This window comes from Culicoides brevitarsis, chromosome 1 (assembly GCF_036172545.1).
Source record: "Culicoides brevitarsis isolate CSIRO-B50_1 chromosome 1, AGI_CSIRO_Cbre_v1, whole genome shotgun sequence".
Taxonomy (NCBI): Eukaryota; Metazoa; Arthropoda; class Insecta; order Diptera; family Ceratopogonidae; genus Culicoides; species Culicoides brevitarsis.
In genome coordinates, this window is record NC_087085.1 from 31,743,604 (window position 1) to 31,762,424 (window position 18,821).

At 23.9% G+C, this 18,821-nt stretch overlaps 1 protein-coding gene across 1 annotated transcript in view; it reads left to right on the forward strand.

Moving 5' to 3' along the window:
* LOC134838301 (dopamine D2-like receptor) overlaps positions 1-18,821 on the forward strand; it is an 85,051-nt gene that overhangs the window by 37,973 nt on the left and 28,257 nt on the right. Inside the window, exon 4 of the mRNA XM_063853801.1 lies at positions 14,481-14,590. Coding sequence (XP_063709871.1) covers positions 14,481-14,590 — 110 coding nt within the window. The remainder of the gene's footprint in view (positions 1-14,480; positions 14,591-18,821) is intronic.

Consider the following 18,821-nt stretch of genomic DNA (forward strand, 5'->3'; position numbering starts at 1 on the left):
TGTTCAAGAGGATGCTTCATAAATTTATATTTACTCGGGCTGATCCTTATCCTATCGTACCGTGTCACGTTTAATCACAGTTTTGTGTTGCGTGCGTGCGTGCGAACCAACGAGCGTGGTTTCCAACAAAAATAAAGTATTTTGACAGGAGAACGTGGCGGTTCACCCGAAAATAACTCAAAACTTTCTGATGTAATTATGATAAATAAATGCAAATATAATTTTGTTACCGATTGTGTGACAGTTAATTATTTTTGAATATAAATTTAAAGAAAAGTTTAAATTTGCTGTACAATGAATATTTTAACTTTTTTGAAAAATATGAATTTTTTGTTTCACATTTTTAAAATATTTAATCAATTTTCAAAATTCATAAAAATTCAATAAATAAAATAAATTTAATATTATTTTTTGTTTTGAACAAATTTTTGAATAAAAGTTTCTATATCTAATTTTTAATTAAAAACTAAGGCCGCTCCAATTTTTTTTTGAACTTTTTGTCCCATGCCCCATTTCAAAATTCGAAAATCCAATGGGGCAAAATAAAAAAAAAAGTTGAAAATATCATCAAAATTGACCGTCTTTTGGTCTTTTTTCATAGTTTTTCAGGAATTTTTCAAGAATTTTTCAAAAATTTTTTTAAAAAATTTTAATTTTTAAGAATTTTTGTATTGAAAAACGAAATTTAACATGAATTTTCTTTTCTAAAAATGTTTTCAAAAAAATATTTTTTTAAAATTTTTGACAGTTTTTTTTATGAAATTTTTTTATTGAAATTTTTAACTTAAAACACTCTTATATCAATTTTAAATTATCAAACATCAATATAGATCAAGAAAACAACTAATATATAAATTAATGATCAAAAATTGTTTGAGTTTTCTTATTTTGTATGAAAAAGTATTTCAAAATTTTTTTTTTTTTATTTTTTTGCCCCCCCCCCCATTTTGAAAAATAGTTTTTGGGACAAAAAGTTCGAAAAAAATTTGGAGCGGCCTAATTATTAAAAAAAAATATTTAAATTGAAAATTACATTTGATTAATTTTTTTATAATTTAATTAATTTTAAATTTATTTATCAATTTTTTAATAATTTTTCATTTTACAATTTTTATTTAAATTTAATTCAATATTATTTTAAAATATTAATATCAATTCTTATCATTATCAAATTTCACATTTTTATGAATTCATTATGAAATTTATTTTTTTATTTAATATTTGTTTCTTTTAGAAATAATTATAAAAAATATTTTATTTTATATTAAATTTTATATTTTATTTTAAACTTTATTAAAAAAAATCAATAAATTATTTAAAATAAATTAATTAAATATAGAACATAAATTTAAAAGAAAATTTTTTTAGAGTGAAATTTAATATTTTATATTTTAAATAATTAGCTAAATTATTGTCAAAATAATTAAATTTATTTTTTTTAATTTTTAAAAGTCAATAAAAAATATTTTTTTTAATTAAAAAAAATCAAACTACACAAAAATTATATTATTTTTAGGAAAAAACTAAAAACTTTAATTAATTCCATCTGAAATTTGTGTGCTCTTCCCTATAAATGCTCAAATTTTAATTTAATTTGTAAATGTAAAAGCTACATTCAATTAAATGAGAAGCACAACAAAATGAATTGGATACAAAAAGATTAGTTTTTATTACACAGAAACAAAATAAATGAACTTTATCATTTAGATTGCGTTCAAGTAGCAGCAGCAGCAGCAGCATGAACAACAGCAGTGCAAAAATAATTTCAATAAATGTGTGTGGGCACAAAAAAACTTATCATGCAAATATTTGTTCGGTAGATGAGGATGAGAACGAGGAAAAAAAGGTTAATATATTGGCTCCTCATATGAATGACTTCCAACCGGCAAACGGCGGTGATGAAATTTTTGTCTAAAAATATCTACAAAGGGTATAATTGGTGTTGCTTCTGCTTAGTTAGAGCTTTAGCTGAAACATTTTTTTTTTGTTACTGTATCCACAGTTCATCTGTATTGTTATTTTATTACACGGCAGAGATATAGAGTGAAAAACATGGTTTCCCCTATAAATTAAAAGCAAAGTGATTAGTAGAGCGTTCATAATTCAAATTAGTGATGGTTACTCAAACTCGGCGTATTTTTAGCTAAAAAACAATTCAGTTGAGTGTGTGTTGGTTACACTTTTTCTCGTTGAATTGCTGGAATCGGTTTCATATCCTGGCAAAAAAAAGTGCATTTTAATAAAGTGAATCACGTAAAAAAAAATAAATTTCTAACAAAACAAACAAAAATATTCAACCTGTTAATTTATTTAATGACCACGAATAATAAATTGTTTTGTAACAATAATTGACATTAAAATGAACTTTTTAGTCGGTTTAATTGGCACAGGTAATAAAATTGGTAGAACGTTGATGAAAGCACTTAAATTAATTAATAGGTTCGTTGAATAAATCTCTTGGCAACGAAAAACACACAATTTCTCTCTCATTTCTCTGGAATTCATTTCGAGAAACGTTCACAAATTAAATAAATAAAATTCTGATTGTGTTAAAAATGCTCGTTTCTGACAACCAATACGACGGCATAGATGCCGACAGATAGACAGACATGGAAGAATAATAAAATAGAATGAATGCCATAATAATGATAGGATTATTATTTGAACAATTTAAATTAGTCTTATCATAATATTCGCAGCAACTGACTGCAAGTGCAATTGTTTTATTATTTATTTTATGGTTTTTTGGCTGGAAAGGAGAACGAGTATCCCTTTCGACGATTTATTTTAATAGAAAATTATTTTTCTTTAAATAAATATTTTTAAAAATTAAATTATTGAATTAATTTTTAAAATAATTAATTATTTTTTTTTTAATTTTAAATAAATATGTTTGTAATTTTAAATTTAAATTAATTTTATTTGATTAAAAATATTTTTTTTTAAATATTTTTAGAATAAAAAAAAAATAAAATATTGATAAATAATTAATTAATTTTACTTCAAAAAAATCTTTTTTTTTTGAAAACAATTTAAAAAAATTGTTAATATTTAATTTTATTTTAAAAAAATATTTATTTTACTTTTAAAATTAATTAAAGAAAAAATTAAACCATGAATTAATTTAATTTAATTTTTAAATAAAAAAAAATATTTTATGTAATGTTAAAAATGTTGCTCTTACTTGAGAAAATAAATTCATTATTTATATTAATTTTATTTTATTTTAAAAGTCAGGATTCAATTTTTTTATTGAAAAATTTTATTTTATTTTTAATTTTTTTTTACAAACAAAAATTAAATATTTTTAAAAATTTGATAAAAAAAAAATTTATAAATAAAATTTAATTTAAAAAATTGATTTTTTATTTATCTTTTAATTTTTAATTAATTAATTTATTTTTTAATTTATTAAATTTTATTTTTTTTTATTATTTTTTTGTTTGAATTCTCAAATAAAATAAACTGCGAAAGGTTTAATAGTAACATACATTTCAAGAGTTGAGTTGTGTTGAGGAAAAACTTTCTGTTTCTACAACAATTGCAAATTAAAGCCATTAAAAATCCAATAAATTGAAGAGTTTTAAATTTTGCAGCTTATTAAAAACTTTTGCAACTCACATTGTCTTATTACGTCTAAAAATGACGAAAAACACAAAAATACAAATATTCACACTTTTAAGTCGTTACAAGTTCGTGTCAAGGTGTCAAGACGAGTACATGTTTATATTTACGAAAATTGCTCCTAATATATTACGATCATTAAATTTATTTCATTATTTTTTCAGCAGCAGCAACAACCACAACGAAAAATATCGTCTACACGTAAATTCATACTTTATTTTAATAAAAAACCACACATTTCCGTGCTCTGTGGCATTATTTCGTTTGTCATTTTATATTAATATCAACCAAAAAGTATTTTTCCCCTTCTTGGCAACTTTTTTACATGAAAACCGTTTTGCACATGAACGCGATATTTATTAATAAGTAATGAAAGCTGAAGTAAGTGGCATACAAGTGAAAGCAAAAATGCCACGAAAAATTATTGTTATTATGAAATATTGAAGAAAGGAAAGAAAATCACAATTCAAAGCAACATTTTTATGTGTTTTAATAAAAAAAAAACGAAGTAGTCGTCAAGTGTGTTTGAGACAGCTAAGGAATTGTACAAGTTGCTTGATTATTATTTTCCACACAAATAACAATCAGAAAAGTTGAGTAATAATAAGTAGGTTGTTTGGCGCGTGCTGCGCCGAGTTTGGATGGCGTGACTTTTGATAAAAAAAATTACAACAAAGCGACACCAAAATGTGTTAGATTGAGTTGTGGTCTCGCATATTTAGCTTTTTTTACGCAATTTTGTAATAAACTATGTTTTTTTGCTTGGCGACAGCTGCTCATTAAATAAAAGGAATAAAAAGGTTCAAACTTGAATATTTTTTTGTTCGCGAAAGTTTGACATGAGGTTAGAATTGACACATTCATTAATTACAGTGTCATTAAATTATGTTGCTTGATTACACGAAAATTATGTCATAAAATATTGCGAAAAATACTCACGTTTTTGTTTTGCAATGCGACCCATGTTTCACAGCTTCCTTTTGTTAATTGTAAGTTAATTAACAGCATAAAGTTGATTCAACGGGGTATTATGTAACGTTGGAAAATTTATTTGAAATTATTTTTTCTAGCGTAATATTTATTTTGAGAGGTTATGTTAACACGTGACAATTTATGGTTTAAATTGATTGCGGTAGAGGGCGCTTTCGTGATCTTGTGAGATCAGTAGATCAAGATATTTTTTTTTCAATTTATTAAAATTTAATGATGATAGAAAAAAGAAAACTGAAGTTTTTTAGCTTCTTTTAAATATTTGAAAATTAATAAAAAAAAAATTTTTTAAATTTAATGAGAAGAAAAATATAAAAAAAAATGAAAAATGTATGAAACATTTAATTAAAAATTAAATTAAATTAAAATTTATTATTTTAAATAAAAATGATTTTTTTTAAATAAAATAATAATTTAAAAAAAAATAAAAATTAAATAAATAAAATTAATTAGTTAATTAATTTTATTAAAAAAACATTTTTGTATTTGAATATTAAATAAAATTTATTATCAAATATATTTATTTATTTAATTTAATTAATTTTTTTTAATTAATTAATTAAAATAAATTAATTAAATTAAAATTAATAATAACATATTTTTAAAAAATATTGTTAAGTAAAAAGCTTTTCCATTTTATTTAAAAATTAAATTAATTTTTTTTTCATCCATTTGAATCATAAATTAAAAACAAATAAATTATTTAATAAAATTAAAATAAATAATAAAATAAAATTCTTTATTTTTTTTAATTAACATTTTCCTATTTAAATTAATGAATTCAAAAAAACCCAAAAAATACAAAAAAAAATATTTTATCGATTTTACCATTCCTTACACAACAACATAATTTATAAATCTTATCTTTCAATTCATTCCGCACGTAAACCTACCACAATTGCTCCGTAAAAAATACATTTATTTGTATCAAAATTCAATATTTTCTATTTAATAAATATAACAATGACCCAAAAAATCCATTCAATTTCAGACGAAAGTGAGCGCATTCCATACCATAAAATGTAAAATTCAACAACAGATCCCATTTTATTATTTTTATTGGAAAATTTCTGGAATTGAATAGATACTTTTATGAATTATGTTGTTTATTGCAATTTATTGGTTACACAACTTAAAAAAAATATTATTTTTCTTTATAAATGAAATAAAATAAAAAAATCGATAATTTTATCCGGAGCGCGTGTTGCAGAAAACGGGAGCATCTGCTGCTTTAAATTTGAAATGGTTTTCACAAAAGAAAAGTTACAAGAACGATAATTTCACACATGGATGACTTTCGGAGATGCTCTAAAATTACTCTTAGACACACGACGGAAAAAAATGATAATGATGATTCTTTACTTTATATATTACAGCAATTTCATAAAAAATTCGTATTTTACCATTTGCGAAAAAAAATGAAGAGTAATGTTCTGTCATTAAAGTTTGAAACTTTTTTTGATGATTTTTATTGAACCACCTGTCCCAAAAAAAAATAATAATAATAAAAAAATTAAAAAAAAAAGAGGAAGAGATCCAATATGAAAAGCTTTCGTGTAAATTAAATCTAATTTAATCATCCATTAAGGAGCGTTCTTCGGAAAATTGACACCATTTACAATTCATTATTCTGACAAATTAGTAAACAATTTATGGAAGAGATCCTTCTTCAGAAGTGACAAAGACAATTAACCGTTGGAGTGTGTGTTTATAAATACTTTGTCAAGTGTCTGTTTTTGGCACGAATTCCATATATATATATGAACGTGTGTCAGCATCATCATGAGAAGGAGGAAATTTTGTATCAGCAGGATTTCCATTGAAAATGATAGATATGGTTCTTCAAAATGCCAAGAGTGTTTGTGTGTATTTTCGTCATAAATTGTGCATAAATAATTCAAAGTCAGATAAAACTCTTGTGTCTCTTCTCCCAAACGTATCAGACTTTATAGTTGAAACATGTATTATATCCTGCCAGAAGACAGCGAGAGATTATACTTGCCTTTGTATTTACGGTTCTCAAGAAATGACATAATAATATGAGATTATCTTGAAAGTCTATTTTGTGCTCGTAACGTTGAAAGTAAGGCGTAGTCACGCAAATGGGACTTGTGCGAAACTAAGTAAAATGTAAACAAAAGATGCAGAGGAATTTTAAAAGTAAATACATTACACGATGAAATAGGTTAATTTCTGGTGTCATCATCATTTGGCGTCACTTAAAAAGAAAAGAAAAAGGAAAAAGTACTTCAGTTGCTTTAACGATAATTAAGGTGTGCAAATTCAAAAGCTTCCACTAATTGAAATATATTGACATGATCAAACATAATGAAAATTAATGAATATATATGTGAAGACATCTCGCAGCAATTTTGCTCCTAATGAATAAATTAATAGATTCATTTGTTCTGTCATGTCGAGGATTTCTGCGAGCAAAATTTTGTCGAATGATTTTTTTTGTTAATTAATTATAAATTGAACATTATTTGAAGTCTCTTGATACTGTGATGAATAATTTATTTTGAAATGTGGCTTTTATTAAATTTTATTTTTTGTTATTTTCCGAAAATTTTTATTGCTTTTATTAAAAATTTTTTTGAAAACTTTTTTTAAATATTATTTTTATAAATTATTTTTTTGTTATTTAATTATTTTGATTAGGTTATTTTATAAACATTAAAATAAAATAATTAATAAAAAAATATTTTAATTAAATTAATTATTTTAATTAAATTGCAAAAAAAATATAAAAAAATAATATTTACATTAATAAATAAAAGAAATACGAATATTTAGATGGTTAGAGATGTCAAAAATAAATACTTTACATTTTAGTACTCCTCAAAGATATAACCTTAAATTTTTATTTTTATTTTATTATTAAAAAAATATTTATTTAACTACTTGTGTGATTTTTTTTTTAATTTTAAATCTTTTTAGTCTTTTTTGTATGTACTTCAAAATAATTTTTGAATATTTTTTATTAATAATTTTTTTTTTTTTTAAAAAACAGATAAATATTTATTTTCATATTTTAAAAACATATAGTCAGTTCGGTCCTGGTCGCACTACCAGAGATTCAAAAGACATTATTAATAAATAAAATTTTAAAAAATTAAAATAAATATGAAATGAATATTTGGATCGTTAGTGATGTCAAAAATTAATTCATCACATTTTAATACTCCTCAAATATATAATTTTTTGTTTTTATTTATTAATAAAAATAAACATTTTTTTACAAACAGTTTTTTTTTATTTTTATATCAAAATTCAAAAAATTAAGGAAGAACTTGATGAATAAAAAAAATTAATTTATTATAAAATTATGAAAAATTTTAAAACCTAAAATTATATTTTTTAAATTAAAAAAAAAATATTTCCATTTAATTCCTTAAAATTTTTTATAAGTAATTAATAATTTTTTTGTAATTAACAAATTAATTAACCTAATTACCTAAAAAAAAATCATGATTTTTTTTTGTAAATAAATACCTCAACAAATTCGCAACAAGGTCAATAAAATACATCATTTAATTCTATTAATTATTATTTTTTATTTTCCTCAACTACCACACACAAACCACAAATGACATTTTAATTAACTTTTCTACAAATCCTTGACGACGATTTACATGCGGAAGTCAAACCATAACATTCACCGTGAAAAAAATTAAATCATTAAGCTCATAAGAAGTTCAAGGACGTGTCCGTGAAGCACACTTACTTCGCTCAAACACGTTACGGAATGAAAATTGTTACGCATGACCTGGCCAATTAAGACAAAAGTCGCAGTTTAAATCACTTTTCGCCAGATATGAGTCAAAATGGGCGTTGTTTATTGCTGCCGTAGAGACTTTAAAGTGGTCCTTAGAATGTGCGAAAATTGTGCTTGAAACAATTTCTTTTCACTTTTGTGCCAGGAAACGAGAGCACTGCAGACAACAAAAGACTTTGTGCGGAAAATGTTTTGCTTTTAAATGTCCCCTTTTGCTTACTAACACCCTTTTTCTTTTGAGGAAGTGTTCTACGGCAGCACATGTTTCCGTGTGTATGTGTATGTTTAAATAATTGTTCAGCAGTCACATACACATGTTGATGATGTTGTTGATGACATCCATTACCTATGGGCCATATTTCCTGTTTTTCTTTAGTAATAAATTTTGCAACTCGTTCAAGCAAATTTAATGGAATTTTCTTACCTTTAACACAATTTTTGCTCATTTTTCTCAAACAATATGTGAAAAACGATGAAAAATTGCTTCAAAAGTTGCAAAATATGGGATAAAATTTTAGTTTTACAACTTTTCAATAATTTACTCGTTTATCGCACGATTCAGTGGTTTGACTTTTTATTATTATTTTAAACGTTAATAAAACACAAAAAAAAACTCAATTTAAAACAGTGACGGGTTTCCCGCCGAGATTTTTACTGCATCATCAAAAAATATTAAAAATGACGAATTTTACGATGCTAGGCTGAAAAATGAAGCATCGCACGTCGTTTTATATCAATTAAAATGCGGGCCACCCTAATTTATCATTGTTACACTTTTAATGTTTCCCATTTATTATGAGACAGTAAAATAATGCAAAAATATACTTTTCCAAGATAAACAAGATAAAAAGTATCATCACCATATAAAACTTCTTCCGTTAAATTTTTCCTCCTTTTTGCGCTTCACGTGACATTTCGCATAGAAAAGTTCCTCGTCGTCATAAAATCCAAGAACGAAATAATCCAGACGAAAAAAATTTACAAAGTCGCATCTCCTGCAACACCTTCGACGAAAAAAAAAACTTTGCACGAAAGGAATGCAGTAAATTTATTTAAAAGATGACACACTGGAGGACATTAATGGTGCACGAAATAAAAAATATTCTCATTTTTGCCACATAAAATTTACACATGATAAAAGTTTGTTGTAATAAAGTTTGCAATTTTGAAGATATTTTTATAGTGAATAGAGAACCGTTGAGACGAGTTGGAAAAAAAAGTTTTGCAAGAAACTCATTGTTTATCATGCGGATTTTTTAAAAGATATTTTATGACATTTGACAAAAATTAAAATTAATCCCTCTCATGGGACGCGGATGAATGACGAGAGAGTGGTCATTGGGGAATTAAAAACTTTCAGAAATTTTAAATATAAATTTTTATGATAGCAACGAGGTAGTTCAACGATAATCTTGATTTATTCGTTAAAGAGTTGATAGCAAAAAATGACGCAATTATTCTGAAAATATTAAAATTTTATGTTTATCTGTGGATTTTTACCAAAAATTCGTCTAAAAATTAAAAATATATTTTTTTTTATTTAAAATAAAATTTTTAATTGTGTAAAAATTATTTTTAAACATTAAATTAAAATTAATTAATTAATTAAATTAATTTAAATTTAAAATTAATTTAGATTAAATTATTTAAATTAAATTAAAAAAAAAACAAAAAAAAATTGAAAAAAATTTTAAAGTAATTAAAAAAAATATTTAAATTAAAAAATATTATTATTAAATATTTTTTATATTATTTTTTTTATTTTTCGATTTTGTTTTTTAAATTATTAAAATTAATTACATTATAATTTATTTCCAAAAAATTTTAAAATATTATTAAGAATTAAAAAAAATATGTTAAATTTATTTTTAATTTTATTTTATTTTTTTTTAATATTTTAGAAAAAGTTCTAACACTGAAATTGCTTATGAAAAATTAAAATTTTAAAGCATTATTTTACAATAAATATAACTTTAGAAAAAATTATTATTTTTCTTAAATTAATTTTTAAAAAATAATAAATTATAATTAAAAAATTGTAAAAAATATCAAAGAAAAAATTTTGACATAATTTAAAATAACTTTAAGTAAATTTTCACAAATAACTAAAAAAAAATACCCGACAAATAATTGTTAATTTTGCCAGCTGCTATACTTTCCCTCTCCTTAACTATCCTTACATATCTCAGACTCCCATAAATTTTAATCGGATTTTTGTGGTAATCAAACATTTCAGAAATTATTAGTTTTTACATGCAAATTTAAATCAAACAGACCAAAGAAAAGCAAACAAAGGCACAAAGATAACAAGATTAAACCACGACTTAAATTTAATTTATTACTTTGTTGTTTTATTAAACAAAACTAAACTCAGAAGACTTTTATATTAAAAAAAAAAACGTAAAAGTCTAGCAACAAATAAATTAATATAATTTTCATTTAGTTGGAAATTGGTTCGAAATCAAATCATCATAAAACACAACATTATTATTTGTCTCAATTCCATGGCGATTTCCTATTCGCGTTGCGTCGAAAGGTTCGCAAGTGTGTCAAAATAATAAAGAACGACACAGTAGCAAAAGATTTACGATCCCATTAGTAGCAACAAAGAAATTTTATTTTTTTTTTGTTGTGTTTTGAATACGTAACAAATGGAGACGCCCGGTTTTTTACTATTTAGACCGAGCGACGCAACACAAGTGACATTGAGCGTCTGATGGGAATTGACAAGAAAAAACATTAAACTGCCATTTCTTATGCGAAGCAGGTACTTTGCTCGTGTCTACTGATTTTTTTCTTAAATTACTTACGAAGGTGTAACTTTATTTTTTCGTTAATATTTTTATGACGTTTCACAAGTTTTTTCGTGCTTTGAAACATTTTTCATAAAAAAAATTCTTAGAAATTTAAGAATTAAAACTTTTTTTTTAATGGAAAAACTGTCATAAAAATTTGCGCGCCAAATATTTTTCCACAAATTGGACTTACGTGTTCACGCTTGAGAGGCCTCTTATCGCCTCTTGTGACGGTCGAGAGTAGTTCAAAAGGAAATTGAATTCAATCTAACATGCAAGTCATATTCTCCGTTTTACCATTTAAGCCACATGCCACACACTTTTGATGGGCTTTTCTATATAATACTTTTGTCAGTCATTGGAGAAACTCAAAATATCAAAGGTTAACAAAAAAAAATCACATACACACACAGACGAGATCATGAATAGTTGTGGCAATTTGCTGTACAAACACACACAAAAGTCCATTATTATTGAGACATAATACACACAAGATGATCTTTTTCTTGGCAACATGAACATGATGAGACTTAATCTGCTTCCTTTTCTATATTTTTTTTTCCTTTTTTTTCATTGTGCAAAAAGTTATTAGTATGGCAATAAATGTTTGTGTGACTGTATTACTAACTAATTCATAATACATTTTTTTTTATTATCATTAAATCTATTGTGAAAGTTCTCCAATGTCCTCATGATGATGACATAATTGACTGCTCAAGGTAGATTTGCTTGTGCCATCCTTTTCCTATCCACAAGAGAAGATGGAAAAATGTTTTCATCAAAATATTCTCTGTTGACCAACTGATTGTTCGAAAAAGATGACATTTTTGAACAATTTGAGAGGAAATAGAGAAATAAACAGATTGCCCAGGGGATTTGTGACAATTGTTGAATTCGTTCATTCTTTGAAATTTTGTATTCTTCAATTGTGGGTCAATTTAGAAATTCTTGTTGGGAATTAATAATGAAAACAACATTTTCAATCATTTATTTGTTAAATTTATAAAAGATTCGTTTTGAGAATTTAATAAAATTTTATCAAGATTTGTCTCTTGTGCGATAAAATTTTTTTTTTTTTTATTTTTAATGTATTTGAAAAAAAAAAAAAATTTTATGATATTTTGACGATAATTTATTATTTAAATATTTAGATAGAAATTTAAACCGTTTTTTTTTTTTTTTTTTTTTATTTTTGGGTTTTTTTTATTTTTTCTTTAATTTTTATTTTTTTTATTAATTTATTTTTTTTTATTTTTTATTTTTTTTTTTTGTTGAACAAATTACTTTAATTTGTTAATTACGTTAATTTATTGTAAATTACTTTTTTTTAATTTGATTATTCTAAGATGCTAAATTTTATATTTAGGTATTATTTATTTAAAAATATGTTTTATTAATTTAAATTAAATTTATTAAATTAACTTTAATATTTTTAAATAAAAATATTTTTAAATTTTTAATTAATTTTAGTCATAATTAATTTATTTTTATTTATATATTTTATTTTTTTTACATGAAAAGAAAATTTAAAAAAATTGTGATAAAATATTATTCAGCTTTATTTTAAATTTAGCATAAAATCCTTCTTATAGTAAAACTTTTAATTGTTTCGAACAAAACATTTATTAAAAAAAAATTTTTTTTTGCTTTTATAAAAAAAACATAAAAAATTACATAAAAATATAAATTTCACAAATTAAAATATAAATTAAATTAATTAAATATAAATTAAGCTCTGAATATCAAAAAAAAAAAAAATAAAATTTATTTTTATTAAAATTTAATTTTATTTAAATTATTAAACTTTTTTATTTTTTTTTTGAGCTTTTAATTTTAAGTTTTAAACAAAAATTTAAAAATAATTTTTTGATGTATTGAAAAAAATGTCCACAAAAAATTATTTTTCTCAATATATTTTTTTTCAATACAAAAATTTACTAAAAATAACTCTTCATGGAATCAGAAATTAATTAAGAAGCATCGAAGTCCTTAATGACACTTTGACGCCTTTTCATTTGAAATTCTGTGAAAATTAGTTGCAATTAGTCGATAATTTTTTTTTTTATAAAAAATTGTGAAAAAATTCTTCTTAATCAACTCCCTCTCTCCGTTTTTTTTTCTAACACTTTAATAATATCCATTCATTGAATTCCATTTTCCTTCATTTCTTTATGAAAAGTACGTCAGATGATATCTACTCTACGAACACACTCATTGATTGACTACATTAGTGTTCTATGGTTGTGTCGTTGTTGACAGGGAGCGCATAAAATGAAATAAAAGCGGCAATAATATTATCGATTATCACAATTTACGGTTCAACTGATAGACAATTAAGTTTTTTCTCTGCCTCTTGCCGTGAATTTCTTCTTTTTTTTTTGCATTCATTATTCATTGCGTTATCACTGGAAAAGTGATTTGAACCGGATTATTATTTACTTTTGTCATTTTTTCCACACTTCTTGAGGAAAGAGACTTTTTTTGTCTGTGGAATGAGTTGAAATGCTTTTCAAATCGCTATGAGATAATTTTGCCTTCTGGCTGTTATTCAATGAAGGCAGTAGATAATGAAGATTTTTTTTCGGATTTTAATAGAAAGAAAATCCGCGAAATAATTGAATGAAGTTATTTCATGAAAATCGAGACGATAGCTGAAAAAATGAACAAAACTTGTCTATTTTTCGTGGTCTATGAATAAATTTGCGGATATTTTAACGGTATCACGGGCAATCAGTGATGCTGATTATTATTATGATTGTCGTGCCGTCCCATTCTCTTAATTGCTCTTGTTGTTGGCATTAATTTAATGGTTTTCACAAAAGACGCAACCACGACAGACTCCGTCACAATCAGTATCGATTTTCATCTCCGTTCCATTCTTAATTTATTTATTGCCTTTATTGTGCCTTTGATATTACTTCCACTGCTCTCTTTGCTGCAAAATTGAGTTAAATAACGTGAAATAAAATAAAAGTAAGAGGTGACTATAAAATTCTGATGGAAGGACAATTTAAATTATTTATTACATATAACAGGCTCTTCTCGTTTCATTTTACGACGATGATAACCGAGAGATCGTGTCGCAGCGTATCGTAGTAATTATTATTATAAATATCGATTTTCCAACTCAATTTCCTTTTATTCGTTCGTTCGTTTTATTTTATTTTATTTTTTTTTATTTCACACAATGAACGAATATTTTTTCCGCTGAAAATTGGGGACACGAAATTAAATCAATGAAAATTAAATTAAAATTAATAATCAATTTAATTTTTTATTCTTTTCAATTTCAGGTGAACGGAGCTTGGTCCCTGCCAAATTTTGTATGTGATTTTTATATAGCAATGGATGTTATTTGCTCAACATCATCAATATTTAATTTAGTTGCAATATCAATAGATCGGTGAGTATCCACGATTTTTTTTTAATTAAAATATTGAATGAAACGCGACAAAAATTTGTAAAATAAGAAAAAAAATTCGGTAATAATTGTTTATGAGTTGTAAACAGCGGCAGATCGAAAAAAAACATAAATTTTAACTCCTTTTAACACAAAAAAAATTAATTTTCGGTGAAAAATACAAGACAATAATATTTCCCATTATGTATTGTTGTTTACCTTTGATTTCCACGAATACGCAGCATGCACGAGGAAAAACGGTAAACAAAAAGCCATTATTCTATATTATTATCATTTGTGAGTACGCATGGATGTGTGCGAATGGTAAGCCAAACTTTCACGTATTATTGTTCATCTTTTATCCGACGGTAAAAACGATTCAATTTTTGTTAGGATTTAAGTGAAAACAAGTTTTAAGCGTATTTTTAAATAATAAAATTAAAATTTCATGTAAAATCGTATTTTTAATATTTTTTTAAATAAATTTTCATTTTTAAAAAAAATTGAAAATTAATGAGTAATTTTTATTAATATTTTTTGAATAAAAAAGAAATTAAAATAATATTTCCAATTTAAAATAATTATTTTTATTAAAAATTTCTAGGAAAGAAAATTTATTCAGAAAAATAATAAAAATACAGTTTTCGTATAATTTTACAATATTAAAAAAAAAATTAAATAAATTTATAATTATAAAAATTAACTAATTAATTAATTAGCAATTATAATAATTTTTTTCAAATTATTATTATTTTACTAATAAAAATTTTAAAAATTAAATTAAAAAACAAACGTTTTTGAAACAAATTCAAATTTTTAATTTTTTACAAAAATAAAATTTTTTATTTTAATTTAATTCGATACCAATAGATGGCGCTTCTGAAAATTAATGAATAAATTTAAAATAATTTTAAGAGTTTTTATGTATTAATTTTTTTAAGCCAAACTAGAGCGAATTTTTCTCATAAAAAATAGAAAATGCACTAAAAACTCGTTCAACTCATGCAATTATAAGCTAAATGAAAAGAAACATAATAGCTAGCGGGTGTTTAATAAATATTTATACATAAATAAAGACTTTGTCGTACTCTGTTTGCTTGATTTTTCTCATATGCGTATGATTTTTTTGCGTCGTATCGCACATTATTAAGTTACGCTCCTTATTAATTTTAATAACAAGCACGTTTCATCTTTATTTTTTTTTTTTTATTTTTCGAGAAACGAAATGTGTCTTTGTGAAAATCTTTGACTTTGTGACGGATTATTTGGCGTCTTTTTGTTATAATGAGTTTACATAATAACAAACTTATCAGAAACTGCTGCGAGGCTTGTCAACTCAACCATACATGAATAACGTTATTAACGTAGAATGTTTACAAATTTGCGCATCGACTGAGAAATGCGGGTTCAAAAGGAAACTTCGGTGTGTGGTACATTTTAATAATCTCGAAAAACTTGAAATATTAATATTCAACGAATAAATAGACCACTTCAAAGATCTTAGCGGCATTCTGATTGTACTTGCAAAAAAGATTTACGGATAATTTTCTCGCAGCGACGAGTTTTTCATCGACGAAAGCTCCGAGATAAAAGAAAACATAAAATCTCGGTAATAGGATCACTTTGATTTATGTTATTATTTGTGAAAGTCAAACCGATCCTTTTTGAACCTGTTAACCTCTTGTAAAAATGTACGCACTTTCGTTCAAATAATAAGTGGAATATAAACCATGTTTATTATATTTTGTGGTATTTTTATCCTATTTTAGGATTTTTTTTCTTCTTCTATAAATATATCGCCCGACATGTTACTATAACATATAATCCGAAATATAAAGAAAATTATATCCATAGCGACGAAATTCCAGCGACTCAAATTGAAAAAAAGACAAGAATTTTTCATTATCTGCAGTTTTTTGAACCTTAAAAATGTCTCAATATTCCAGTTGAGTGGGATATATATTTTTCATATGCTTATGTTTAACATTTTTTCAAGTAAATATGTCATTTTTTGTATTTTTAATTAAATTCAGTTCATTCATTGAATTTTAATTAAATTAAAAATTTTATATAAATAAAAAATATTTTTGTTCATAAAATAATTAATTAAAATAATCATCATCGACTGATTAATTAAAAATAACTAAAAATTTAAAAATAAAATAAGATTAAAAATTATAATAAAAATTAATTAATTAATAATTTAAAAAAAAATATAAATTTAAAAAAAAATGATTATTATTTTTTTTATCTTGTTTGTTATTTTTAATTTTTTTATTTATTTAAATTTATTTTAACGCTCGGAGTTTTCATAGTTTGCTCCGAGTCGACTCTAATAATTATTAGAGTAGAGTTGAGTCTGCTCTATTGAACTCCAAATTTTAAAAAATTTTCACGATTCTTCCTAATGCTGAATTCAAATCGTGATAAATTTTACAATTCAATTTTTGAGCAATTTTAAGCTTGAAACTGAATAAAAAGTCATTCTGAAGATGATTTCCATTCATATTTTCTCAATTTTCGAACAAATAAAATTTTTCACGATTCTTTCTCATGCTGACTTAAAATCGTGATAAATTTTGCAAGTTAATTTTCGAGCAATTTTAAGCTTGAAACTGAATAAAAAGTCATTCTGAAGATGATTTCCATTCATATTTTCTCAATTTTCGAACAAATAAAATTTTTCACGATTCTTCCTCATGCTGACTTAAAATCGTGATAAATTTTGCAAGTTAATTTTCGAGCAATTTTAAGCTTGAAACTGAATAAAAAGTCATTCTGAAGATGATTTCCATTCATATTTTCTCAATTTTCGAACAAATAAAATTTTTCACGATTCTTTCTCATGCTGACTTAAAATCGTGATAAATTTTGCAAGTTAATTTTCGAGCAATTTTAAGCTTGAAACTGAATAAAAAGTCATTCTGAAGATGATTTCCATTCATATTTTCTCAATTTTCGAACAAATAAAATTTTTCACGATTCTTTCTCATGCTGACTTAAAATCGTGATAAATTTTGCAAGTTAATTTTCGAGCAATTTTAAGCTTGAAACTGAATAAAAAGTCATTCTGAAGATGATTTCCATTCATATTTTCTCAATTTTCGAACAAATAAAATTTTTCACGATTCTTTCTCATGCTGACTTAAAATCGTGATAAATTTTGCAAGTTAATTTTCGAGCAATTTTAAGCTTGAAACTGAATAAAAAGTCATTCTGAAGATGATTTCCATTCATATTTTCTCAATTTTCGAACAAATAAAATTTTTCACGATTCTTTCTCATGCTGACTTAAAATCGTGATAAATTTTGCAAGTTAATTTTCGAGCAATTTTAAGCTTGAAACTGAATAAAAAGTCATTCTGAAGATGATTTCCATTCATATTTTCTCAATTTTCGAACAAATAAAATTTTTCACGATTCTTTCTCATGCTGACTTAAAATCGTGATAAATTTTGCAAGTTAATTTTCGAGCAATTTTAAGCTTGAAACTGAATAAAAAGTCATTCTGAAGATGATTTCCATTCATATTTTCTCAATTTTCGAACAAATAAAATTTTTCACGATTCTTTCTCATGCTGACTTAAAATCGTGATAAATTTTGCAAGTTAATTTTCGAGCAATTTTAAGCTTGAAACTGAATAAAAAGTCATTCTGAAGATGATTTCCATTCATATTTTCTCAATTTTCGAACAAATAAAATTTTTCACGATTCTTTCTCATGCTGACTTAAAATCGTGATAAATTTTGCAAGTTAATTTTCGAGCAATTTTAAGCTTGAAACTGAATAAAAAGTCATTCTGAAGATGATTTCCATTCATATTTTCTCAATTTTCGAACAAATAAAATTTTTCACGATTCTTTCTCATGCTGACTTAAAATCGTGATAAATTTTGCAAGTTAATTTTCGAGCAATTTTAAGCTTGAAACTGAATAAAAAGTCATTCTGAAGATGATTTCCATTCATATTTTCTCAATTTTCGAACAAATAAAATTTTTCACGATTCTTTCTCATGCTGACTTAAAATCGTGATAAATTTTGCAAGTTAATTTTCGAGCAATTTTAAGCTTGAAACTGAATAAAAAGTCATTCTGAAGATGATTTCCATTCATATTTTCTCAATTTTCGAACAAATAAAATTTTTCACGATTCTTTCTCATGCTGACTTAAAATCGTGATAAATTTTGCAAGTTAATTTTCGAGCAATTTTAAGCTTGAAACTGAATAAAAAGT